The sequence below is a fragment of the Mercenaria mercenaria genome, chromosome 11, assembly GCF_021730395.1.
Source record: "Mercenaria mercenaria strain notata chromosome 11, MADL_Memer_1, whole genome shotgun sequence".
Classification (NCBI taxonomy): Eukaryota; Metazoa; Mollusca; class Bivalvia; order Venerida; family Veneridae; genus Mercenaria; species Mercenaria mercenaria.
Window position 1 is genome coordinate 27,352,108 of NC_069371.1, and position 27,144 is coordinate 27,379,251.

Below are 27,144 nucleotides of genomic sequence, written 5' to 3' on the forward strand. Positions count from 1 at the left end.
GTTTCTTGTCAGAGACACAGTTCAGGACTTTTGCAAGAGATAATTTGTTGTGTAATATGTTGATAAAATAGCTATATGTAGCATCAAAGATTACTTAAGAATGTAGGATCAATTTTTCTTCTACATTTAAGAATGCTTTCTCTGTGAGCTTGATGAACATTAGTTTCTGAGAGTCAAATAAGGACAGACCACCGCACTCGTTTTTTTATTTAATAGGGCATTTTCTTCTCAAACTATTTAAGCATTTCTGAAATTAAGTGAAATTGAAAAAAATGGGGGTACTTTATAAAATATATAATGTCTCACTTAATGTTATAGAGATTTCAGGTCTTACAGTTTACTGTGAATACAAGGTGATATCAATATTATATAAACATAAATGTAACTAACAAATGTCCTTCATTTTATATGTTGACATAATTACCACACCGACTTATTTTTCAATGGAAAAAAAACGTTTTTAAATCTACAAAAAAAAAATCTGCTGTTAAGATTTTAAAAATAATTTTGATGCTAATCATGACACACCAAAATACTTCAAAACGGAAAGAAAAAGTTGTGGTTGCCGTGCATCTAAGAGATATATATAAAAAAAAACACACTGGTGAATTTTGGTATTTTTAATTCTTTTTGTTTTAATTTATACTTCCTAGATAATATAAAGTGCTATGTTGAAAACTTTTATTTCAGTTGTAGCTTATCATTATATATATCAGTCAAAAAATATCAGAACCAAACCTGATCTACTTAATAGATATTTGTACATCAAACATCAATTTCAGGTAAATGCAAGCCAAAAATAAGGGTGAAAAAAATTTACAAGTAGGATCTGTTTGGTTAAATGGTACTTTATTAACCATTTCTTAATTATTTAGCATTAACTTTTGGCATAAATTTTGTTAGGAAGAAATATTCGAAGAAACAGTTTTCAAAATAGCAGATATCCTGAAAAAAAAAACGCTCGTAAATCCTAAAGTTTGATTTCAAAGTTACCCACGCTACTGTATTTTGCGTTACAAAGACAACAACCAAGAGAATGGCACCTCTTGTATTATGTATTTAAACAGAAAGTTACCTAATATATAAATAATCGTCTTAAAAATACCCACGCTACTGTATTTTGCGTTACAAAGACAACAACCAAGAGAATGGCACCTCTTGTATTATGTATTTAAACAGAAAGTTACCTAATATATAAATAATCGTCTTAAAAATAACAGCTTCTTCTTTTTACGTTACCAAAATGTAAAGAAACATCTTAATTTTGTGGTCAAAAGAATGACTTGTAGTGTCATGTGTTGATTTTGCAGGCCTTGACTATATTAAATGGACTTTATTTTTAAATACATGTAGAAAAAAAGTAATATTACGATACATTTAAATCTATGAACATATGAATGCGAAATTTCTGACATTTTCACTCGAAGAATAAATCATTTCATTTCATTAAGAAATGCTGGAGTCTCAAGTGCACATAAAATGATAAAATGCATCTTGAAGGTGGTCAAAGAGAAAGGATGAAAAAATAGCATTGAGATTGGCGAGTTTATTGTTTAAATACATATTTTAGAGTGTATCTGTTGATGATGTTAACGTAAAATATAGTCACTTAGGTTACCCTAAAGTAAGTTTTAAAGTATGAAGTTATGCTATATCAAGATTAGATATAAAGAATAAAGTTATCACATCAAGATTGCAAAGCAAACTATGGTCTGTTAAAAACTCAAAAGAGGTCTCCGGTGTAACACTAAATATTGACTCCGTTGAAAATTGAGCCCATTGATCAAAATTTAATGTTGAAATGTTGGCGGGGTCAACTATCAACGTTGAAAAAGGACCTTTTGATCAAACTTTTATGTTGAAATGCTGACGGGGTCAAATCTCAATGTTGAAAAAGGACCCATGGGGTCTATTTTCAACGGAGCCAGTATTTAATGTTACACCGGCATTAAGAGGATAGAATTATGTTCAGCCTACTGTCAGTATTGTGACTGGGTGGGTATCATGTCACGTGTCTTCGGCGTATTGTTCCAATGAGATAGCACTATAAAGTTGGCCTTGAGCTCACTGCTACAAGTAGACACCGTCGTTTATATGACTGAAACATTGTTGAAAAAGCACACACACGCACGCACGCAATACTTTGTAATACAGTGTAATACTTTTATGCACATTTCATTATAAAATACCAAACATTTTATTTTAACTCTCTTTACTACACCACATAATTTGCTTGATTTCAACAAATATACATACTTTTGATGCTTTATACATACTTTTGATGCTTTACCAAATAAATCATATACATTGTCGCTACATGGATACGTATAATAAATTTCGTGGACAATTGAAGTTCAAATGGCATCTCTATATCTGTAAGAAATGCTGGAGTCTCAAGGGTACATAAAATGATAAAATGCATCTTGAAAAAAATTCAAGTATGCCTAATCTATTGATAGGAACCATAGCAGGAATTTTAATATATCATTACATACTCATTTAAAAACTCAGTTAAGTTTCAATGGAACCTGAAACGTCAATATTTTTCCATATTTGCGTTCAAATTTCATATCGGGTGTGTGACGTCATTTGTGACGTCAGTTTCATTTGTGTCGTCTCGTTTAAAAGTTCTTTAAGGACCAAATTTCCATTTTCACTCAGGCTTAATAACAAATTTGCATCATTTATATAATAAGTTTAAGTGTAGATGCGTATGTTATAAAAAGATTATTAGATTTGCATCAAGAAATATACACTCGTTCTTTCGCGGAATAATGTTGCGCTCCTAAAGTCGCGCAGTATTTCCGCTGCAAAACTCATGCATATTTCTCGATACAAACCGAATAACCTATAATTATTACATACTCGTTTCTATTCCCTGTTAAGTCACACCGGTACCGGAAACGTTAAAATTTTTCCATACACTGACGCCTGGATTTCATATCGGATGCGTGACGTAATTCAGTGTGTGTTGTTGCACTATTTTTTCTATTTAGTTCAGTATTGTCAATCCTATTCAGGCTATTGAACATTATTTATGATATTTACATAATATTTATACGTGTAGATGCGTATGTAATAAAAAGGTTATTATCTTTGCATCGAGAAACTATATGCACTCGTTTTTCAGCAGAAGAATATTGTGCTCCTAAAGTCGCGCAATATTTCCGCTGCAAAACTCATGCACATATTTCTCGATTCAAACCTAATAACCTATAATTATTACCCTCATTTTCTGTGCGTGATTGCTTGCTATGTGTAATTTGTAAATGTACTAGCTCATGTATTTGTATATTTTTTGCAAACTGAGAATATCGAAATAAAATTGTAAACTTTGCGTGTAAATTTCAATTATTCATGCGTTTGATAATATTAATCGAACGAAATTAAAGATGTTTACTGCACATGGTTAATTTAACGAACTGCATGAAATCATCATATCTTTCTGATCAACAGCAATGAAATAAAAACGGAAAATTAATATGTAATAACGCGATTGATTTATTGCCTTTTCTTGTTCAAACTTCCTTTTGCGCGAGCATGTTAGATAATCATGATTACGAACTTTTACTTTTAAAAGACCCGCTGCTGACACGTGTGTCTATTGTTTTTCCAGGGTGGTAATTGTACATGATTTGCAACAAACAAATCGAGAAATACGAGTATAAACTACAGTTACAACATGATAGCCAATTTTTAGGTGTTAACTGCTTTGAGAAATAGCACTTTCAAATTCGATCAAATATCTCACAGAGCACAACTGTCTTGATTATTTACACAAACACTGTCTTGGTAATTCGCTGTGCAGAATAATTTGCCATCATTTGCGCTCTAATTGAACTATTTCCAAGACGTATTACCATTTCAGGTCCAGGCGTGTATAAACAAAGATGCGTAACCACCTACCATTTGGGGCAGTACATCCTCGAAGAAACAGTTCTATCACATTTGATCTAAATTTTACAATTTAAGACGTATAAGAATCGAAATAATTTATAGCAAAACCGTGTTTTAACACTATTTATACACTCCAGCGGTTATACGTTTAACATGAATTGGATATACGCTGCGTGTTGACTCGGGCTACGCTCTCGTAAGATTAATACACTTGACGTATAACCGCCCATCGTGTATAAATAGTGTTAAAACAGTTTTCCTATAAATTCTTAGATAACTCAGGGAATTGTCTCTATGTCATTTTGTGGTTCACCTGTATTATAAGTTTGTTATTTGAATTAGGTACATGAAGTGCACGTTGTGAAAAAATGTAGACCACTTCCTTCCTAGTGGGTCTTTAAAACAGAATAGCCTGGTCACATTCATACAATATATATAATTATATATAAACGGGTGTCATGTTCTATCATTTGCAACTTGATAGTGATACCGCAAAATCAAACCTGGTTACAAATATGATACATCTACCCTTCACATAAATTTAAAACGCTCTAATTATTTTCTAGTCTAGTACGCCGCTTGATATCTTAGTTTATAAAACTGTGTGTATTTACAAAATGTCATTTGAATTTGTAAAAGAAATGTTCAGAATGAAAATGGACTTTATCAGAATTACATTGTTTTTATTTTATTTGCAATGTGTTGCGGCTAATCGTGAAAATGAGGATTTTAGAAACAGGATACTTCAAATAGAAAGTCGCTTTAGAGCTTTGAAACAGACCATTATTGACATAAAATCCAGGGTGAATAATGCAGACCATGGCTTGGACGAAAGCAAAAAGTCGTTGGAGAAAACTTTTTCTAACTTAACCATTAAGTTCGAAGAACATTTTCAACATGTAAAAGACAAGTTCAATAAGCATTATACAAAGAGAGAACGGAAGAAATTAAATAAAATGTTAAGCGATCAGGCAGATATTGTCAGAAGCCTTGTTGAAGTTAAAAATGAACATACAACAGGGTTGCGGCACGATGAAACGATAGAAGATAGCTATGGCAATCGAACAGATGACACAAGTTTGAACTATGACGGTAAGTCCTATGAGGGAGTAGTTTTTTCTCTTTAACAAATACTTTTTAATACCAAATAGATAGTTTTGATCATTAAAACTGTTTATAATCTAATAATTCACATGATCATTTATCTTTCTAGTCTTACTTTCCTATTCGTGTGCTACTCTATAAACACCGCTTATTTAGATTTTAACAAGTATAGGTATGTCACTCATATTCTTGTGAAGATAATGCGGTTAGAACAGTTTCACACAGACTTTAACCATTCTTTATACCGTATTAGCAGCCACTCATGAAACTCAAATTTACAGAAATAAACGGGATTCATTTATGTATGAGTCAGTTTTAACTCCATCTCGTTTCAGATATTTTTGACTACGGGGTCGTATTTAGGGCGTCGGTGACAACAAAGACAAGTTTCGGGGAAGGAGAGGAAACCATAGTCTTCTCAAAAATTGATTACAACATGGGTCAAGGTTACGATTCAGACACTGGCATCTTCATAGCACCGAGAAAAGGAACTTATATATTTACGACTCAACTTTATGTAAAATACACCTATTGGATAGATGTTGGATTGACTGTGAACCATGACTATATTGCCCTGGCGGCGTTTGCACCTGGAAACAATGGCTGTTTCAATGTCAAGGCCATAGCAAAGATAGAAAAAGGTGATTCTGTGCGAGTTGTACATATTTCATCAATGCGTGAAGGTCAGTTGGATCAGTTTAGTAGTTCAAACTCATTTTCAGGTGTGATGATACGCTAATTGTGTGTATGTGTGTGTTATTTGTTTGTATCTATGAGGTGACTGTAGATATCTTTGGAGTTTCGTAAAACAAACTTGAAAGTAAATTTTGTTTCTTTTAAAAGACAATGATGTAGAAGGTGTTGTGTTGGAATGCAAGCTTTAAAGTAAACAAGCTCTATGAATGCTTTTACCTTGTTCGGGTCACTCTGTCCTTAACATATACGTTAAGAGGTAGTTGCTCTTAAGCTGTGTACATTGGAATTTATATTCTTTAAATGACATTCAATTTCACAAATATAAATAAGATGGTGACTTTAGTTAATGTATTGGGTACTTTATACTTTAGTATATATTAGTCATAGTTACTTAACTTACAAATTAAGGTTGTCCTGCATAAACAGGTGTCACCGCATAATGTCCTTGAATACATGGACGTGTTTAGAACTTACCGTTTATTTAATACTCACACAAAGTTTTACATCTTGTTTTTATTTTTCTTTCATTCACAAAGACATAATTGGTCCGGTTTTGCAAACGTTTGAAATAATAGAACTCTGAAATTATACATGTTCAAATGGTGTCCGTTGTTGAAACAGCGTATATTAAAATTTGAACGACACGTCACGAGTTTGCTTTGGAAACAAGTGAATGAAATATTGCCATACAATACATACAAAGTCCCCTACTGGGAGGCACCTAATTTTCTCTACTGCAGTATAACGTAATGAACTGATATATAAACAATATATATATATATATATATGTTATTACAAAACACTTGGATTAAAATTCATATATAAAAACCTACAGTTGTTTTCATATGGCATTTTTGGCCGATTATCAAAAAAGGTGTCATACATTATTTATAGTAACAACAAAGGGAAATTAATCCTTAAAATAAAAGAAAAATATATGTAATATAAGTCCACAAAAACTCTTTATCAGATAGAGATAGGCCAAAATGCTCTTAAACATTTGATGTCACATGCATGTTGTACCGCTGAAAACTGGTCTCGATTTTCCCCTACGGTCCGTAATAAATAAGTTACAATATAATCTATTCATAGTAACAAAAAGGAACGTATTTCTCAAAACAAGGGTGCCTCACGACGGTGAACATTTGTTCCAAGTTACATCAAAATCCCTCCATGCACGAAGAAGAAATGCTCCGAACAAAGTCATACTTGTATCTGACCTTTGACCTCTATGTGTGACCTTGAACTTAGACCTAGGGACCAGGTTCTTCGCATAACACTTCGTCTTATGGTGGTAAACATTTGTGTTAAGTAATATTAAAATCCCTTTAAGGATGGTCGAGTTACAGACCGGACAGGAAAAAATCCCTTTTGGCCTTTGATTTCTAAGTGTGACCTTGACCTTGCAGCTATGGGTTCGGGTGTTGCGTACAACACATTGTCTAATCCAGGGGGATATTTGTGCAAACTGATATTTAAATCCTATTTTGCATGACAAAGTTATAGACCGGACAGAAAAAAGTCCCATTGACCATTGATCTCAAAGTGTGACCTTGAAAGTTCAGCTAGGGTTCTGGATGTGCGCCTGACACATCGTCTTATCATGGGCTATACTTGTACCAAGTAATATTAAAATCCCTTCATTGATAACAGAGTAATGGACCGGACATGTAATTGTGGACGGCCGGACGGAATGACGGACGGAAAAGCACATTCCTATAGTCCCCGAAACAGGTTTTCAACAAGTAGGGGACTAATAAACAACAAAATGCACACCTATAGTATGTTGAGATGCGGGTAAACAAACAAGGTCAGTCAATAGTCTTCTGAACTCTGTAATATTACATATGTTTGCGGTCAATAATTTTCATGCAAATGCAATACACGTAGAAGGAAACGCATTTAGATTTAAATGTCAGAGTGTATAGACTGGTCTCGGCATGGAGAAACGTGAATGATGCCACGAATAAATGGTAATCCGTGTGTTAATAAATCTTTCAAAAGTAACAAGTATAAATGCAAACAAGGCTATAAATTTTCATGGCATTTTTTTTTGGTTTGGCAGAATTATAAGCCATAAGGAGACTTTCTAGCTTTTCGTGATGAAGAAAGACAATGTGTCCCGGCTTCGGGCATTACTCCAGGCACAGGTGGACACATGGGTAGAACCAGCTGATCTCTATAGAACATGGCTGAATACATCAAACTCTAAGCATATAGAAAATATCTTGTTTCGCAAATGAATGAAACATGGTCTAACCGGGTTAAAATATAATTGAACATGTAGGTATATTCTCGAAATGAGTTAGTTCTATAGTGTCGTAACAGAAATATAAAAGTATTAAATAATTTGTTTTTGGGATCATCATTTTCCTGACCGTATAAAATTAAGAATAACACTGACGTCTTCTTGCCAAATAAAACACTCGAAAATAGAAGTTTATGTACATGGAGACACTTGAACTTCATGTAAACTATATGTAGCTGTAATTCAGCTCCCAGATTGTTCATTTTTATGAAATCATAAACCACATCTTCAGTCCGGCGAAATATATATGATTCGAGTTGAAAGAAAATACTTTTTGAAAAGCTATATTTTTACACTAGGTTTAAGGTCATCAGTTTATTCATTTCGAAGCCCGGTCGACAAAATGACGATTGCAATGAAGTTTTTACCGTTCGTTAAATTGATATTTTTCTTTCATTTCAATAAGACTACAACGAATGATAGTAATTTTTCTACGTGACTACTCGAATTTGAATACGTGCTTGTCACAGACGCTGATGTTGGTATACTTTATACAAACTTGAGGGCACTGAATTCTACGCCCCAAGACAGGATCGAACCAACCCACATAGGTGAGGGCAAGTTATTTGAAGTTAGCAACCTTAACCACTTGGCCACGGAGCTTCCCAAAACAACTCGGGCAGTACGTTAGACATAACAGCAATGTTCTGAAAGTAATGATACAGCAGAACAGACATAACAGAAAATTTATTTAGATTTATATACATCTTCAAATATACAATGAACATAATAAATCAGCAATAAATAGAATAGCAATAATTAATTTAAGCAGAACATTCACATTTAACAAATACAGAGGGTGAATTAATCTGTATTAATTATAGTGAAAGAAATTCTAAGTAACAATGCGGTTCGATTATATATAGGCATAGATTAATCAACATATTACTATTTTCTGTCTTTAAAATCTCAAAAGATTTATAAATACTGGGTCTTATGTAATATCGTCGTTTTATTTTTTTTTTCTTATATCATTGTAATAGGGACAAAGTAAAATAAAATGATAGCCTTCCTCGAAATCATCAGATATTTCAGTGTACAAAGTACCGTTCACCTTTATACCATATCTTTTAAAATGTAGCGAATGGGATGATAATTATAGTAAGAAATATTTTTAGATCATTTGTCAATTTATTATGGTAACTCGTATATACAAATGGATCTTTCAAATGGTTATAACAATTTTGTGTAAAACAGGCTATAAATCGTTTTTTTTAAATGTTGGTACAACGACTTTATTGTTCACAGATTTGGGATATTCTCACACATAATTTAAGCCGTAGTTACAAAGTACACTGTCAATATTTGAAAACTAATTTTCTTTCCAATGCTACAATTTTTATAAACTTAATGTAATCAGTCTCAAACAATTTAAACCAGTACTAGTTTTTAATGATTTTTTTACATGTCTTGAAACATATAAAGGGTTACGTACAAGTTCCCCATATACAGCAGTATTACACATGTTTTGTTTAACATTTTGAACATTTTGTGTCTTTTTTGTGCAAATTTGAGATGGTCTCTTTATACTTTCATCCCATATTTCAGCAGCATAGCTTAATATTGTCATTTATAGTCGGACCACAACATGTATTTTTGCAAAAACAGCTCATAATCATCTGTATAAAGAGAAAATAAGAAATGAGGCATTACATCCCCTTGACGTAGGCCAAAAGTTTATTCAAAGAAATCAGAATAGTTGTTGCCTTACTTTACACATGATTTGTGGATTGAAAATAAAAGATAAAGAATTCAAACAAACTATTCTGCAGATACTGCAACATATATCTTAACGGGACAATATGAAACTTCCGAAAGACTAACAGAAATAATAAATGAATTTGAATTTAAATCTAGATTAAAAATAGGGTCTTTAAAATCACAACTGTACAACATTGCCCAAGAAAAAAATATTATAAAATTAAATGGACGTCTTACTCTGCAGATGTTCTTGGAATGAACTTTTGTAATGATAATGAATTAGTAATAGTAATATAACTCCACACTTTGAACCAAAACTGCAAGATTTCAAAAACTGGTTTAAGCAATGGCAACACTCTTAGGAAATGTTACAGTAGTTAAAACATTTGCTTTACCAAAGCCAGCATATGCATTTACAGAGTTCCTTATCCGACTCCGAACATTATAATAGATATCAGTTAATCTATATTTGTTTTTATGGGATAAGAAACCAGAAAAAAAGAGAAATACTCTTTTTCAAAATTATCAAAATGATCGACTTGAGAATACTAATGTGCAGACATTTTTGAACTCTATTAAAAGCATGTCGTGTTAAAAAGTTATTTTATCAAAATAATACAGGCCTTGGAAATGTTTTTTTTTATGAAAAACTCTTAAATAAAAACATCAGGTGTAACCTCACAAGTTCTAATATAACCTGCTATGTTAAAACAACATGTTTCTTTAAGTTATATTAAGTTCCTTATTTCGGATAGTAAGATATTACTACAAGACATTGAACGATGAACCGGTCGATGAACACATAATTTGGAACAACTGGATCTTTAAGATTATGGAAAAACTGTATACTCAATAAAGATTGTTATGAAAAAGGAATACACTTTTGAACAATTAGATGACGAAACACTTTTTATCTATCACTGTTAGATGACAAAACACCATTTTATCTATCACTGAAGCTAACATTGTATTTAACATTCAAGTTCAAGAAAGTTTAGAATATCATAAGATAATAATGTGTGTCCCTGATTTTGTCATGAAAAGCTAGAAAAAAACATAGTTACAGAAACAAAGAAAAATATATATCACATTTTGATTAAATAAAACATTGGTAAATACAATTCATCGATTATATAAAATACATATGAGGAAGCCTTTCGAAGAAAACATTAAGTATGAGGAAAAGTGGGAGAAAAAAATTTAAGATAGAAAATATTGACTTGAAAAGAATATATTCTTCAATTTTTAGCGCCACGATAGAAACAAAATAAAGAAGCGTTCAATATAAGGTTTTAAAACGATTGGTACCAACAAAAAAGTATCTATGTAAATGCAAGTTAAGCCCATCCAATTTGTGCAAATTTTGTAAAATATTTGATAAAACCGTTGAACGTCTGTTTTGGGAGTGCCCAAAAATACAAGCAATATAGAAAAAAAAGAAGAAAGCAGTATCAACTTCGATATACTGCTGTGTAAGTTCTATTATATCTAAGATGAAATATAGGATAGGAATGCCGTATTATGAACATTACAGGAAATATCTAAAACAAAGAATTGATTTAGAAAAGGATATTGCCATAGTAAATAATAAAATAGAAATAAACAACTCAAAGTTGTCTCTATTTTAATAACATTATATGAGCCGTGTCATGAGAAAACTAACATAGTGGCTGTGCGGCCAGCATGGATCCAGACCAGCCTGCGCATCCGCGCAGTCTGGTCAGGATCCATGCTGTTCGCTAACAGTTTTTCCAATTCCAATAGGCTTTAAAAGCGAACAGCATGGAGCCTGACCAGACTGCGCGGATGCGCAGGCTGGTCTGGATCCATGCTGATCTCAAAAGCGAACAGCATGGAGCCTGACCAGACTGCGCGGATGCGCAGGCTGGTCTGGATCCATGCTGGTCGCAAACCCACTATGTTGGTTTTCTTATGGCACGGCTCATATATAATACGAAATGAAATCAATTCTCTTTAAACAAATTGTCATAACGGAAGCATGGAAACACTATTATCCCCAAATACAGCACCACAACCCCTTTTTCCTCTCATTAGACCACTAATATAAGTATTCTTCAATGAGTTAGAAAAGAAAGCAAAATATTATCCCTGCGAAATTTTATCCGAGTAGAACAAGAGAGCGAAAATGATAGCAACTATTTCATTTTAACTGGCAGTTGTGTTCTAAGCAAACAAAATGAAAATGTCATCATTGTAAAACAGACCTGAAAACCTTATTCGGTATTCCTGTCTTTTCCTTTTTCATACATCATATTTATGCTGTTCAGTATGTATACATGTTATACTTGTGGAAGGAAAATATACGGGGTCACCCTATTTAGGGGCCTCAACAAATACACATGATTTACCTTTGTTTATATTTCACAATACGGTTCAATTTGCCTCTAATACCGCACTTATATAACTTTAGTCAGATTGCATTTCTATAATATACAATCAAATGTTTTTGTTGTTTTTTGTTAATCGACAAGAAAACAATACCAACGTTAATTCTCATTAATGTAATTCTGAACAATAACGATTAACACAAATAATATTTCTGTCGTAGCCTTAGATCCATAGAATACCACAGCAAGAGGAAAATATCTCAGTACGACTTAAAATTTCGTCTCCGAAAAATGTCATTCGGACTAGGTAATACCACTGCAACGGAAGCAAATTGATAAGAAAGTAATCGAAGGATCTGTGTCATTCAGACATTCTCGTAGATGATATAAAATATAACAAGAATATGTTGCTGCTCTTTCTGAGTTATTTACAAATCTAACTGTACAGCTAGACATACTAAGTATTTTATAGATTTTGTAAGTAAAACATAGAATAAATGCAAATACATATGTAGCTATTGCTCGTAAAGTCGGAGACGGTTTTTTTTTAACTTTTTCAATATATTTATAGCTTAACACTTAAACGCTGTTAAGAATGTGTCCCGTTCTTGTCTGGTGACGTCATATTCTTTGCTGATATTCAAACATAAAACGCAGATTATTTACTTGTCATTAAGAGTATACAAATGTCATATGTGCATTTGTAAAACAATAAAGACGCTGTGTATATATTTCTCTCACGCTAAATCTGCTGAAGGCTCATTTAATCCAAGTTTATCAGGATGTGTCTTCTTCTTGCACACATTTGCACAAACCATCTTCCCAAGTGAGGCAAAGAATTCAATGAGTTCACCCATCGTAATTGCAGAGAGACCAAGCCAGAGACCCAGCTGACCACCGATATCGGAAATCAAATTCTGCGACTACAAAGAAAGTTGGAAAGAAATATTTTCATATTGCATTTATTCAGATGAATTTATTGATTATTCTTTCTTCAAAAAGCTTTATTCTGAAAGCATTAATGTATTTTGTAGATTTCCAAATGCGTAGCATCTTAAGACAGGTGATTGATTTACGAAAAATTTTAAATTCTACTTCTCTTAACTGAAACATTTCATTTCTGAATAAACATTTCTAGCCGTTCGTACTACCATATTTCAAAGTAAATTGATAAATATTGTTGTCACACATGCAATACATTTATGAAAAAATAATAATCTGTGAGAATGTTACTAATATAATACACTAACTTCGTACGCTTTCTGTTGTTCAATTCTTTCATACACGAGTTCACGGAAGTATATTACCACTTTAGCTAACGTGTCTTCACTGAAATATATACAGTGCATAATGTAAGTAGAAGGATAAAGGATTTAAATGAAAATTGTTGTACAATATTTTTATGTGTAAAAACGAACTTGCATATGCCACAACAAGTTTACTAATCCAAAATAAGAATAGTTTCAATGCTACTTTATAAATGTACTATAATTTCGTACTGGTTCAACATTTGCATATATACTGAAATCTCTGTTATCATGTCCAACGTTTTAGTCGTTTTAAACTGATTTGGACCAGAGAAGCTAAATATTTTATCTCTGAAAGTTAACTGGATCTCATGGATGCAATACATTTTATCCAGATAGTGTGCTTTAAGGGATATAGTCAAATTCAGTACTGTCTACTTTCCCATACGTGAGATCCGCGAGTATATATAACTGGAAAAAAGATTGATATATATAAATTGATATATATAAAAGTTCAATTTGTAAGGAATAAACAGCAGCAGACTTCTGTGTTTTACAATTATTTTAATTCTTCACTGCAAGCGCTTTCAATACACATATCTTCAGGCAGTTTACATTTTGATATATATTCACAATTAAGAATGAACTGTGATTTTGTGCGTTTTCATGAGAGTTCTATCTGAATGTTAATAAACAGGCATATTTTAAACATACACATGCAGTTTACACTTAACAATGGAAGTAACTAAAACCGAATTTTATATTAATTTTTAAATATTGTTTTGTGTTCACTCGTATTGATACACAATGATTACATGTCTAGTATGACAATTGCAAATATTCAAGTATGACGGAAAGATGTTCACCTTAAGGAGTTAACAGGATTGAATAGAATGGAATACAATCTTTTGCTTGTTTGATATTGGGTGAAGCACTATTTTAAACAGTATTTCAGTTACGTAACGACGGGAAGTTAAATTAACAAGTTTTCCTGGATTCTTATCAAACCTAACCTGCTCTCCACAAATAACTGCTAACTTCTCCTCTTTAACTGGAGGTCGAAAACGAATGATTTTAGGCACAATGTCTTTTATCAATGGACACAGAAGCATACGCCTCACTGAGGACCCGTATTCCGTAAATCTGCAACCCGTTATCCGTAAATTTCCGCTTTCCCAATTGAACCAAGCGGACTAACATGAACATAATTGAATAATTTAGTTTCATATATTGCATTAATTGAATATAGTACCCGCTAATAATCAAAGCTATAACCCGAGGTCCGAAGGATCGACTGTCAATAGTTCTACTATTAACCGAAAAGCCAGTCAATTAGTGTTTTATTACACGGCATAAGAATCAATTATTTACATAACTATTTTAGTGATTTCCTCTAATATGCCCAGTAAACATTTAATGAACATAATTATACCGGTCATATAGCACAAACTATTGACAGATGATTTATATATTTGTTGGATTTAACGTCGCACCGACACAATTATAGGTCATATGGCGACCTTCCAGCTTTAATGGTGGATGAAGTCACAAGAAGACCCTCCGTGCATTATTTCATCACGAGCGGGCACCTGGGTAAAACCACCGACCTTCCGTAAACCAACTGGATGACTTTCTCTCTTGACGAAATCAACTCCGAGAGTGTGGCTCGAACCCACATCGGCGAGGGGCAAATTAATATCAGCAGTCATGCAATACAAGTAAACATAATTGGGCTGTAAACATGTTACATGATTTTGCTATTTCTGAGGCTGACACACTTATTCATAAGCTTATCTATGGTAAGTTAATTAATCCTCTACTTAAACAATTATTTTTAGAATTACATGATTTTATTTTGAATTTGGAATATAAAACAAAACGATTGGCTGGTACAAGATCAATAGTTTATGCAGAAAACGTATTTTGTTCAATTTTTCTTTTTCTTTGTTTTGTATTGGGATATTTTTTACAATTTTATAAATTTAATCAATGCCGTTATTTGACTTGTAACTGTTGAACATTGTTATATCTAGAATCATATTGTCAGAGTCCTTACTCAAACATAACAGTTTGTTAATAATTGAGTTTTATTTCACAAAACCATAATATTGGAATTTGATATAGACGTAAATACCATACTACAGTTACCTTATTGAATACAATATAGAAGCTCTAAAGTTACAGAAAAAATCATTGAAAATGTAGAGTCTACGAAAGTATATCTACCTGCCAGCTCTGTCGTCTTTTTCCATGAAGGAACTCATTGATTTACTTATTTTCGTATCCAGGTGATCCTATTTATTTCAGAAACAAAAGGATATATTTCATTAAATTCAATCTATGACAAAGAAATGCCATGTCATATTTGTTAGATTTCCTGTGTTATACTCCCGCTTCATAAAATGGAGATCGGAAGTTCAAGCCCCACTTTTACAATGTGGCCGGTTGATAAGCAGCCAGCTGGTTATAGAATGGTTATTATTCATTGCCATCTTGCATGGTGTCTGACTTTATTTGGGAGGTACATGTAGATACGTACAAGACAAATACGTGTCATAAGACAAAATGGCTTGCCCTTTCATTGGCTTTCAAGAGGACTGATACTTTAAGAGACCAACACTTTTTCATCTCTTATCTTTATCTATTCTCTTTTCAAAGTTTATTAATGTGCTGTTTTAAAACGTATGTCAGAAATTAAAAACCGTTTTGTAGCGAGTCATGATAAGTTTTCCTTAATTTCTGAACTACAGCGTGTATCAATTGATGTCATTTTCAACCTAAATGCAGCAAAATACACCAAGAAGACTTTTAATGGGGATAATGACTCTATAGCCCCTCACTGCAGTGTTTTTTTGGACCTGAATTGACAGATTTATTGATCTGATCCTTTGACTTTCTGAAACGCATTGAATGTCAGTTCTTATATATATGCATCAGACACACAGGGGTTAGATTCTAAAATGAAAAAAGGGAGCCAGAGATCCTCATCCAGCCATAAATGTCCACTTTATAGGACGTGCCGTTTATTGGAAGCTGAACATCTGTTTACGCATAGACGTTATAATCAAAATATGACACTAGAAAGGAAAGTATTAATTTATTACAATTTGTATACTAACCTCGTACTGTTCAGACGGCCATTTTGACACAGATGACGTGAATTCGTATTTTGTTTCACTGGAAGACATAAGAAAACACCATTTAAAGCAACCAAAGCTGCTTAACAGATTGTTTGGAATAAGTATAGAACGCAAATATGCAAAGTTACAGCGGACTTGGTTTGATCAAATCTGTGTATGAGAAGAAAGTAAGTGTACAACATACCTCGCCCTCCTAGCACCTGCTTAAGTGGAATTCTGTTATACAGGCACAATAATAGGACCCAAGATCTCAAAGGGACAGAAAAAGACGAACAATGAATTACTGGAAGGCAGCAACATATTATCTACATTTACTAGCAATTAATAAATATAGAACGTAAGTAGGGAAATCACATGAATGACAATTGGTTTAATTCATACAATAAGGTTCTTGTGACGGATTAAATAGATAGTAATTTAAGTACCTCTAGAATAAATCTAGAGAAACGTGTAAGAAGGTGGGGTAAAGGATCTCAGCTTTTGTAAGCAACATTACATGTGTTATTAATAGTGATATGATTACAATGTGATACGTTCTTTTTTAAAATTTCCATATAGAAAATTAGAATATACACTAATATTTTGTTGTTTGACTATGTTTTTATTTTTATAACAACGAGTACACTTGTCTCCTCTTGAAACAAACTATTAACACGTTTTTTAAAGAAATTGATACACAGCAGAATATTATTATTGTTCTTGGTTTAATAACTACAGCTTATGTTCAAATACAATTTAAACTATTTAGATGTAAAGCGTTTCAATGTACAGAGCAACCTCTGTAGAACAAGACCCTGATACAAAAATGACTGTTATGCAGAGGTTGTTGTTCTGGAGATGTAAATTTGATAGTATATTTCAGCTTAGGGAAATTTTGATGATGTTGTTATAAAGAGGATTTTGCTTAAGGAACGGGCCGCTCTGGAGTGGTTATACTGCACATGTGTGTTGGAATTCAATGATTATTTAAATACCTACTGACATGGTGTGGGGCATTTACGGTTGCACTCCTCCAAATGTTTACTGATGGTTTCCTCCATACAAGCGGCTGTAAAATAGTATTTTTATACCTCAAGCAAACACTCAAACAGTTCTATAGACAAACAGGATTCTATTATGAATACAACATTTCAAACAAGAACTTAAAAGGCGCGTTTTGGAGAAACACCACTGATGTTATTCTTTTGCAAAACTCCTTCTGTATTACTGTCAGAAATGTTCTATGTAAAATATAACCTTAATTTTACTATAGGAAGAAACCGTATGGCCAGTACATATATGTACTCCTTTATCACGCACGCACGCACGCACGCACGCACGCACGCATTTAAAGAAAATGTGTAAAATTTATAAGTTTAATGTTTCATCTGTTGAAATCGTTTTCACTGACTTAAGGCTGTTATTATAAAAAGTTCAGTTAAGGGAAAATGTTCGATGGGTGATCAGAAAGTAATTATTTCTGCCTTTGGCGTATTTACTCATCGATTCTTAAATATTCTTGTGTTTTGAATGTTACTTACTATCATTTGCACTTCCGGTAAAAGCACATACGGAGACGTTTTCGGGCACGTAGAAGTAGGACGACATACAACCATTGGCAGCAAAAAGCTGCTGCTGGACACATGACTTTAAGCACGTTTGTTTCGTGTACGACGTTCCGAAATCTCTCATAAATAAGTTGGTAACTTCTATCCCATTGCCTCCACAGTCACCGTGGGGCGGAGGCAGGCGAGTAAGTTCTGTCTATGTTGAAAGCATATATATACAACTAATTACTGTCATGATATTTGCAAAAAAGTGTTTTTAAACGTCTTGTGTACAGAAGTCACGCAATTCAATAAGTTTTGTTCACCTTTTATAGAAAGAAACTTCGAGCAGCAGTTATTTGTTAAATACCAAGGTATTTTGGAAATGTAACCTCATGAACAGATATTAGTAATGCAAAGACATGTAACAGGTGTTTATAATCCTCAGGATATATTTCAATAGACATACATATTGAAATGAATGTTAAGACAAAATTAATTAAATCCGTTATTTAAAAGAACATTGGCAGTACTACTTATAGCCTCTTAATACATTGTTTTCAGATAACAATTCGAAAAATAATCAACCGCATGTCGTAGCAATTTAAGCTTTGAATGGTACTTGATAAACATAGATACCTTTGCTATTCCGATAGAAGTTTTGAACCCCGGGGGAATAGATATACCCTCGTCCTGAGGAAATGGATACGTCCCTCGAGGATGGATCGTGACTATAACCCCAGCATCAGGACTAAGAGCAGCAATATACTCGTCCTGTTCTATATTTAGTTCCAACGCAAGACCTGTACATCAACAAACATGTTTACATAGATATTTGCAGTAACTTAGAGATTTACCTAGAAAAAAACGAATATCGAGCCGGAATTCGTACTTGAATTAAACGTGCTTAACTGAGGGAAAATCGTGTAAATAAATAGTATAAACTTATCAAACTAGGTACATTAGTATTTTGTTCGAGATATTCTATGCTTCCATCTTAATTTGATTAAAATTGTAAACAGATTCAGGCTATTGTTTGATACAAATCCTAATAAAATGTGTACACCTTTTAACGGACCGGCGTAATTTGTCGTGAGAGCAGCGTTTCCATTGTCGACCGTGTTGATCGTGTAACAGTTTCCATACAGCTGACTTCGATGGTAAGTTAAATTCCTGTGTATAGACATTTCATATTAGAGGTGTATGCTTGAAAATCTTATAATGCGTTTGTATTAGGTTCAAAATCAACAGTAAACAACATTCTTAAACTGTGTATCTTTATATTATATAACTCAAGGTAAATGAAATATTAAAAATTTGCATTACATTCGTATAAGCATAAGCAATTTTATTTTTATATTTTTGTTCTAAATGTATGTTAAAGTACCAAGTCCTAAAGTAATCCTGACGACACTGTATCATGCTGGAAACAAAGTTTGTCAAAACAGAAAAACATGAATGGTAAAATGGCCAATGATCAACTTTTGATCTGCATTGCCGCCGTAAAATTTACACATATCCAAAAATATATAAAATAAAACATATTATTTTAAACGTTTGAATGCAGAACGTACGATGGAGAGCATGACGTTCCTTGCCATGAGCAAGACAAAATCATATCTTGCTTCTGATGTCCATAAGATTTGAATTCCTGCGTGTTGATACTTGCCTAAAATAAACGAAACATAAAGTTTATAGTTTTGTAAAACAGGGATAAGTAACAACATATTGGCAGTTGTAAATACGCTTTTAAGATGTTTATTTGTATGAACACAAAATATTACGTTGGGCAAATATATTTTAGCGGCTTACGACAATTAAACACAAACTCATTAAATACGGACATAAACCATGTAAACATGAACCATCGTTTGCAGTATCTGTTAAAACGTGCGCGTGAATGCAATGATACCTGACAATACTTGTAAACGTTTTGCTAACTGTAACCGTGAATGTTTTTGTTGAACTTCATTTGTTTCTGTGATGATCTTTTCTTGTGGTGTAAAAAGTTACTAAAACAGTCACGTTAAAACAGTTTTACATCCAGCCATTACTGACTTATGAGACACTAAAACAGTATAAAACATGTATTTGTACATCAAGATGTTTAGTTTGGAAGTATCCATATTGTTGACCATCATTTACCCCAAGGCGCCCATGCCACCACCACAAAAGCAGTGACGTAACCAAAGCATCGACGGGCAAATCAAACTCAACAGCATCGAAACTATCCATTGACCTAACAGTGATCTTCCCATATAAAAAAGTAAAAAGTTTTCTATATGTAAATTAAAAGGGACTGACTGTCTGATAAGCACAGACGAAAGAATTATCATAAAACTTTAAGAGTCTGTATCTTTTACTCATGGAATGAAGAACTGGACTGATTTTTCTCTACAGAATCAAAAACATACTAAAAGAAACCTGCTTAATGATATAAGTGTACTAATTAAATGTTAAGCATATATAAACTACTGAATATTATTTAACGTCTTTTACACGTCGATGTTTACGTTGGGGTGAGTTTACGTAAGAAGTAGTCATAGAATTTACATTGCATGTAGAAGGGTTATTTGTGATGTAATTTCGGAGGGTTTTAATCGATACAACACAAAAAAACCCCATAATACTGGCACACTTTTTCGGTAATTATTTCAAAAATGCTGTATTTTAGCATCCAAACAGATATCAAAACTTTCTGGTGTCCGCTTTTTACAAAGATAATAGACATGGATGTATGCTTCTTTTAACTTTGAAACTTTAAATTGAACTGAAATACATATTAAAAAGAATTCTGACGATTGGTCTTGATCTGCTGAGCATTATTTGCAATGAAATTCACTAACTGCGAGAGAATCCTACAATTCAGCAACCCATGTTTAAATTGCAAATATCTACATTTTCTGAACTGTAAACTGTTTTTGAATTCCTTTATGCATATATACATGTAATCAGTCTAAGACAAAATATACGTACAGCGACAGACGAATATGCAAATGCTGCCATATGGGAATCGCCCATTTCCGAATAGAATTGTTCAGCTATATCTGTATCATTTTCTAGAGCATCCCATTTGTTGAAAGAGTTTGTCTTCATAAAGTTCTTCATGTAGTCATCGTCGTCATGAAATATTTCATTTTCTGAATAGGAAATATAATCATATGAAAAATAGACCCTTCTTAAGTTAAACCTGGTTACTAATATTACTGTTACTGCATATCGCCAGATGCAACAGTTACGGTGCCTTGGTGCCTTGGGTAAAGTATACGTCTTCCATATAGAGAGACGCCCATTTTACCTTAAATGTGGGGTCTGTCGTTTATTAAAAATGTACAAATGTACCATACTTAACCGTGACTTTTAAACTTATAAACATTTATTACAATCGACTGGGAAAATATAACCGTGCTAGCACTCGTAACTTGGTACATACAGATGATTATCATTCTGTTGTCAATCAAATCAAGTTATATCCGTCGATGTTACCAAAACATATGCAACTGTAGATGTTTTTGTCAAGCAATAATATGGTATGTATACGTGTGAAGAAAGATTGCAATGTACAGTAGTTTTACATTTTTATCCACAGATTCTACTACATAGTTTTCCAGAACTATATGATTATTCATACTCGTTATTAATGATCGTCAAAACAGACGGACGGTAGGAGCATTTTTAACCTCGATATAATGTGATTGTTTTCTTTCATTCAATTAGTGAATAAATCCTTTCTTTTCAAGGGAAAAGAGTGTGTATATTAACGTTCATTCATATCCTGCCCACATATCCATGTACCAATAACTAGCTTAATACACCTTTTCAATGCAGGTGTCTTAATTGTTCAGGCAATCGTTGATTTCATAAATGGAAAACCGATTTACACGAAACCTACTATACGACATTTTTTTACAAAAAAAATGAGAATAATTTTCAATAAAGTGGTGTCTACTTTAAACTTGTATTTTGTTATAAAGCTCTAAGCTACGACATTTTGTTCATTGAAGTTTAATAAATATAAACAGAGTTTTAATCAATTTTGCTGTCATTGCTGTTCAGTGTAATTGACATTTTCTGCTGGAAAGTAAAATGTTTACCGAGACAATGTGAAGCGAATTTGCTTAATTGATTTTATTTGTATTAAATATATAAAATGTCATTTTGCGGAAGCAATTATTATCAGTTTGTTTACTGAGGGCATGCAAAAACAAGTATCGTATTTCGTTTTGTTTTCCATGTTCTGTTACAAACACTATTATTATCAGCATATACAGAAACAATGTTCGTACAAGTATGAAGCAAATGTTAGGGTAGCTCGTTATTGAATTTTTGTTGGAAAACTAAAGAGATTTGAATTGGACATTTCCGCCTAACTCGTACACTTTTTAGCTCGGCTATTCGAAGAATAGGTAGAGCTATTAGACTCACCCATGCGTCGGCGTCAGCGCCCCGAATTGGTTAAGTTTTTGTAAGTAAGCTGGTATCTCATTAACCACTTGTGGGAATGGATTGAAACTTCTCACACTTTTTCGCTGTGAAGAAATGACTTACATTGCACAGGTTTCATAATTATGTTTTGCGTTTGTTTTTGAAGAAATTATGCCTCTTTTTCAACTTGTATTTATTCAATTGACAAGGCTGTTGAATAGTCTAACGTTGCTGTCCTCCGACAGCTTTTGTATTATAACTATTTAGTTTCAAAAGCTCTTTGTTTCATCCAATAGTCGCACTCAGAATGGACGTTCCGATAAACTTTGAGTACACCCATTGTTTTGAACCTGGAACGATGGGTAGCACACTGCGCCTACCATTTACGGCTCTTTTTAGACACTCCTGATTTTTGTAGATAGACTCCATTTTAAAGGCGTGGGTAGGCTTCGACGAAGACGAACTGTTGTAACAGTTATGAATAGTGCTTGACTTGGTTTTAGATTTCATATTTTAACAGGGGTCTCCGTTGCTGAGTGGTTGACTTCGAATCAATTGCCCCTCACCAGTTTGGATTTACTTTGGGTGAAGATATATTCATGTTAGAAAATCATCCAGCTGGCTTACGGAAGGTCAGTGGTTAGATGCCCGCCCATTCCTGAAACAAAGCCTGGAAGGGCACCTGGGGACTTTCTCCGGTATGTCCTGAAATATGTCGGTGGGCGTGACTAAACCCAAAAAAAGGTATTTCAATAATGTGAAATCTTCAAAGAGGTTGTTTAAAAAAATAAACATACCTTCTTTCCATTCTCTCATTTTATCATCTACGAAATCATCGTAAAGAAGATCGTTGTCATCGAGCTTGAAATAGTGTGAAATGTTTTTGAATGGCCCTCTATCCATCATGCTCCTCTTTAAGGGGTTCAAATTACAAATAGTAACGCTTGGAAACATAAGATTTGGAACTGCTTCCACCTCGATCTTTACTTCAACAGGATAACTGCCAATTAGTTATAATTTTTCTATTTATCATTGGTATTACTTTAGCATGTTGAACTTTTAACTGATTATTATATTTTATTTAATAACAGTTAATGCTAGCTGTAATTATCTCAATATATGTAGTTGATTATAGACTGAGAATTATGTTTTCAGGAATTATGCACACAAGTTGCTTAAGTGGTACATATCTCAATGTAAAGTGTCTTATTACTCATGCTGAATAAACGCAGCACGGTTAAATGACATTATCAATGACGTCAAAAACTCTACATGAAGCATCAAAGGCCGATCCTTAAATGTAATTGATTGATAAATAATTGAATAGTTGCATAACATTTAATCAGGTGACTTGACATTTTCTACTGAAAGATTAAAAACTATTCTGGGTGCAGTTAAGATATAGTGAATACGTTTGATCACCAAAGGTTCTAAAATTTAAATTATTATAAGTTATTACATGACGTTGTAACGAACGGAATATAGAAAACACCTGAACGGTATTATATGGTTTACATAGTATGCTAATATTGTACCTGAAGTATTTCTGGAACAACCAAACACATTGTAATATAAGCCATGTCAGCATAAACAAACATGCTATCACCCACATAATCCTCTTGCCCCAGTTTGATGCTTTATGTATTCTCGTCAAGGCAGAAAAACTAGTTTCAGAGCAGAAATCATCATATATCTTCTTAGCAGTCATGTTTCTCCACCGGTCAGCTGCAAGTTTGCCTGCTTTTGCGTCTGATATGAAACCAATTGTCTCAAAATACATTTTATTATTTTATATTCTGTTTAATTGTATGCGTTGCGAAAAGTAATAGTAGTAAGCCCGAGAACAAACTGCTTTTAATCAACAGCTTAGTTTTGATATAACCAAATGCTCTCGTACTTATAAATATGCAAATATTTTAATTTAAATGCGACGACATTCTTATTGTAAAAATATTATTAGATCATACAACAATATAAAGTATTAACCAAGGTACTATTAGTAATTAATGACAGAAATTTAAATAACAGTTACACGTCTTCAACATGACTAGACTCTCTGTTACTTCTTTTACTACTTTCTTAATGTTCGCGAAAGATTTATTTTCGCTGTATTTGCTGTTTTCATTTTCACGAAAATAAATACTTGCTGAAGTGCTGTTAATATTATAAATAATCATGTATGGAAAACAAGTCGAATTTTCTACGACTTTTAAGCCTCACAAAAATATCGCGATTTTGTAGTACTACATTTGTCATATAAAGTTATTATAAAGAACCTATTATTAACGCAACATTTTCACAAACGTTATTGTGAGCATGAATTGTGTAAGGAATTCATTTAGAAGTGAAATAGTATATATAATAGGTTATCAATATGTTAAATGGTTGTGTCGTTTTTAAAAAAATCATGGTGCTTTAGAGGTTTCATTTTTATTCTCCATTTTTCCACTCGCAATACATGCTTAGAAAATCCATCTTACTATGAATAAATACGTCTGGTTTTCACGACTATACCCACTGCACTGAGAGTCAGTACGTTGAAAAAACATAAGTGGAAATTTTATACAAGTTTAAAACCTACATAATTTAATTTTTGTGTGTTACAATGCTATGAAATAATTAAAAATACTTTGAATTGAACTTTAAATTGAACAAGGATGAGTATTTCCCTGTATATGGTGCCCTTACAGCCTATAACCAGATCAAGTCTGACGTTTCTAGGGCTCCAAAAAACTTCCTTAAGTTCTCGGTTTCACAGAGAAGTTTTAAAGCCAATCTTTTAACTTAAATTTGAGATAGTCACGGATTATGAATATGTTTAAAAACATAATTTGCACATTCGTTTGGAAATAAATGAAGTTTCATACATCACAATCAACATTCTATGCCTCCACGTAATTCTTATCGGAGCAACTAATTGCTACTTTATCCGTTCGTCATGCCACCCGTCTTGAGCTTTATTGTATTATCATTATTTTAGAATACATGTATTTGAATAAATATTGACTGTAACTTATTCTTGTCAAGATTATGGAGTTTCGAACACTCACAGATATCCAATTAAGAACTAGTACACCAAGAGTGCAGTTTTGGACTTTATTGTTAACTGAACAATACATGCACCTCTGAATGAATATCTTGTTCAAACCTTCATTTCTTATGAGTAATCAATGGCAGAAATAATTTACAATTTCAACAAATCAAACAGTTCCCGAAAGGCTATAGACACAATTCAATATTTTGCAAAATAATAAAAAAAAACATTTTCTAAAAGAGAAAATCAATTATCAAAATAATGCTGATAGACCTGTCTTTAAAAACATGTTATTTCCAGATTTTCCATAGAGGACGGTAATTAATCGCTGACAGCCTACGTAGTTTGTGTAAATAACTTTATTTGTAAAATTCGATTTTCTCATTTAGATTAAATTTCACCGTTTGCAACTAATGCGCACATGTGCATTACATCTCGCCAACAGGCAGGGATTTTGTATAGATTTTATTTCATTGTTTCTTTTCAATCTCAGTTCCGACATTTATTTATTTTTCTTTCAGTACTTTCAATATTTAATACAGGTGTATGAAAATATATATATAATATGTAGCAGTGTAGTACTTATTTTACTGTATGTATATACGTTTTGTAGTATGCATATTCATTTCAATTTTACAGGATGAATAAAAGTTTACATACCTTGACAGTCAGTTGAAATCTTCATTTTCTCAAGAACGGCATGTACTGATCCATGCGGTTGAGATTTTTCCTTCGGGAAATTTCCGGAAATGTCTATTGCCGAATCATTATTTTCATTAGAGCTGAACCTTTGTGGAGGCATTAATGGTTTCACGCTTATCTTCTTCACTTTCTTTTCTTTAGGAGCTTTTGCATTTGTTGCCAACCCTTTCATCATCGAATCTGGAAAATATTGACACTAACGTCATTCCCTTGATTTGTGCATGTGAAGGCGGTCAAGATGTTTTCATATCGTCCATTTCCTACATTTGTTCTATCACTCTTTCACACATGCAACCTATTTAACTACTGCATAGCAAATGTTTACCTATATTTTAGTATGTCTTATAAAACATTTTGCTCATACTTAAAAACGATATTTGACTAATTCTGGTATTTTAAAAAAATATCTAAATTGTGTTCCTCAGTCACAAAAGTATCTGTTTTACATCCACAAAGAATATCTACAATTACATTGCAAATTGAAACTTTTCAAACGAACTGAACAACGCATATGACTGAATTGCCCAAATCATGATGAAAAAGAGTAACAAAATGCATGTATTATAAGAATTGTCTACCTCAGTATAAAAGAGCTTGTTCTGTAGTTGTACTTAAAATTTTTAGCGTTTTCTTTTTTATCAACAAATATATAGTAATAAAGTTAGTTTAAATAAACTAGTTTTATCAGTTAGAATTGTTTTTCTTAAATTCGTAATTATTACATGTATTATCAGAGTTGCAGAATTAAACAGCTACGTACTATTTGAATTCACCATAGGTTTTAATCTCGACTTTGTGCGCTCTTAATGGTTTCGCTGAACATCCGACTATTCATGAGACAAAATGCTTAACCCTTAACCAGCCAACGATTTTCTAATCCCGATTCCTTGTCAACAAATTAGGCTAAAAATTAGAAATCGATTTCAAATACGGCAAAGGCAGAGATCTTATGTTTATTTAAGGTAGTGGTATACTCACAAGATTAGTTCTAAAAACACAGACGCGGTTCTTTTTGT

At 32.9% G+C, this 27,144-nt stretch overlaps 2 protein-coding genes across 2 annotated transcripts; one reads left to right on the forward strand and one right to left on the reverse strand.

Moving 5' to 3' along the window:
- The first annotated feature begins 4,447 nt into the window (after positions 1-4,447).
- LOC123532039 (uncharacterized) lies at positions 4,448-5,909 on the forward strand. The gene is made up of 2 exons (XM_045313377.2): positions 4,448-4,989; positions 5,337-5,909. The coding sequence occupies exons 1-2, from the start codon at positions 4,515-4,517 to the stop codon at positions 5,738-5,740; spliced, it is 879 nt and encodes a 292-aa protein (XP_045169312.2). The 5' UTR covers positions 4,448-4,514; the 3' UTR covers positions 5,741-5,909.
- Positions 5,910-12,170: 6,261 nt separating this feature from the next.
- On the reverse strand, positions 12,171-26,973 carry LOC123530837 (amiloride-sensitive sodium channel subunit alpha-like). The gene is made up of 14 exons (XM_045311613.2): positions 26,889-26,973; positions 26,087-26,308; positions 23,928-24,141; positions 23,190-23,392; positions 20,944-21,107; positions 19,542-19,636; positions 19,034-19,140; positions 18,607-18,770; positions 17,962-18,184; positions 17,420-17,489; positions 16,421-16,478; positions 15,528-15,595; positions 13,305-13,383; positions 12,171-12,977 (listed from the first exon to the last, which is right to left on the reverse strand). Exons 1-14 carry the CDS (start codon positions 26,902-26,904, stop codon positions 12,792-12,794), a joined length of 1,869 nt encoding a protein of 622 aa, XP_045167548.2. The 5' UTR covers positions 26,905-26,973; the 3' UTR covers positions 12,171-12,791.
- Between the last annotated feature and the right edge of the window lie 171 nt (positions 26,974-27,144).

Excerpts from the sequence above, each read along its gene's own strand:
- LOC123530837 (XM_045311613.2), bottom strand. Across the intron at positions 19,637-20,943 it reads TTGCATATTCGTCTGTCGCT|GCAAGTATCAACACGCAGGA; the intron begins GTACGTATATTT and ends CGTTTATTTTAG. Across the intron at positions 13,384-15,527 it reads AAAGACGACAGAGCTGGCAG|TGAAGACACGTTAGCTAAAG; the intron begins GTAGATATACTT and ends TATATATTTCAG.
- LOC123532039 (XM_045313377.2), top strand. The coding sequence starts at position 4,515 with ATGTCATTTGAATTTGTAAAAGAAATGTTCAGAATGAAAATGGACTTT. Across the intron at positions 4,990-5,336 it reads CACAAGTTTGAACTATGACG|ATATTTTTGACTACGGGGTC; the intron begins GTAAGTCCTATG and ends ATCTCGTTTCAG.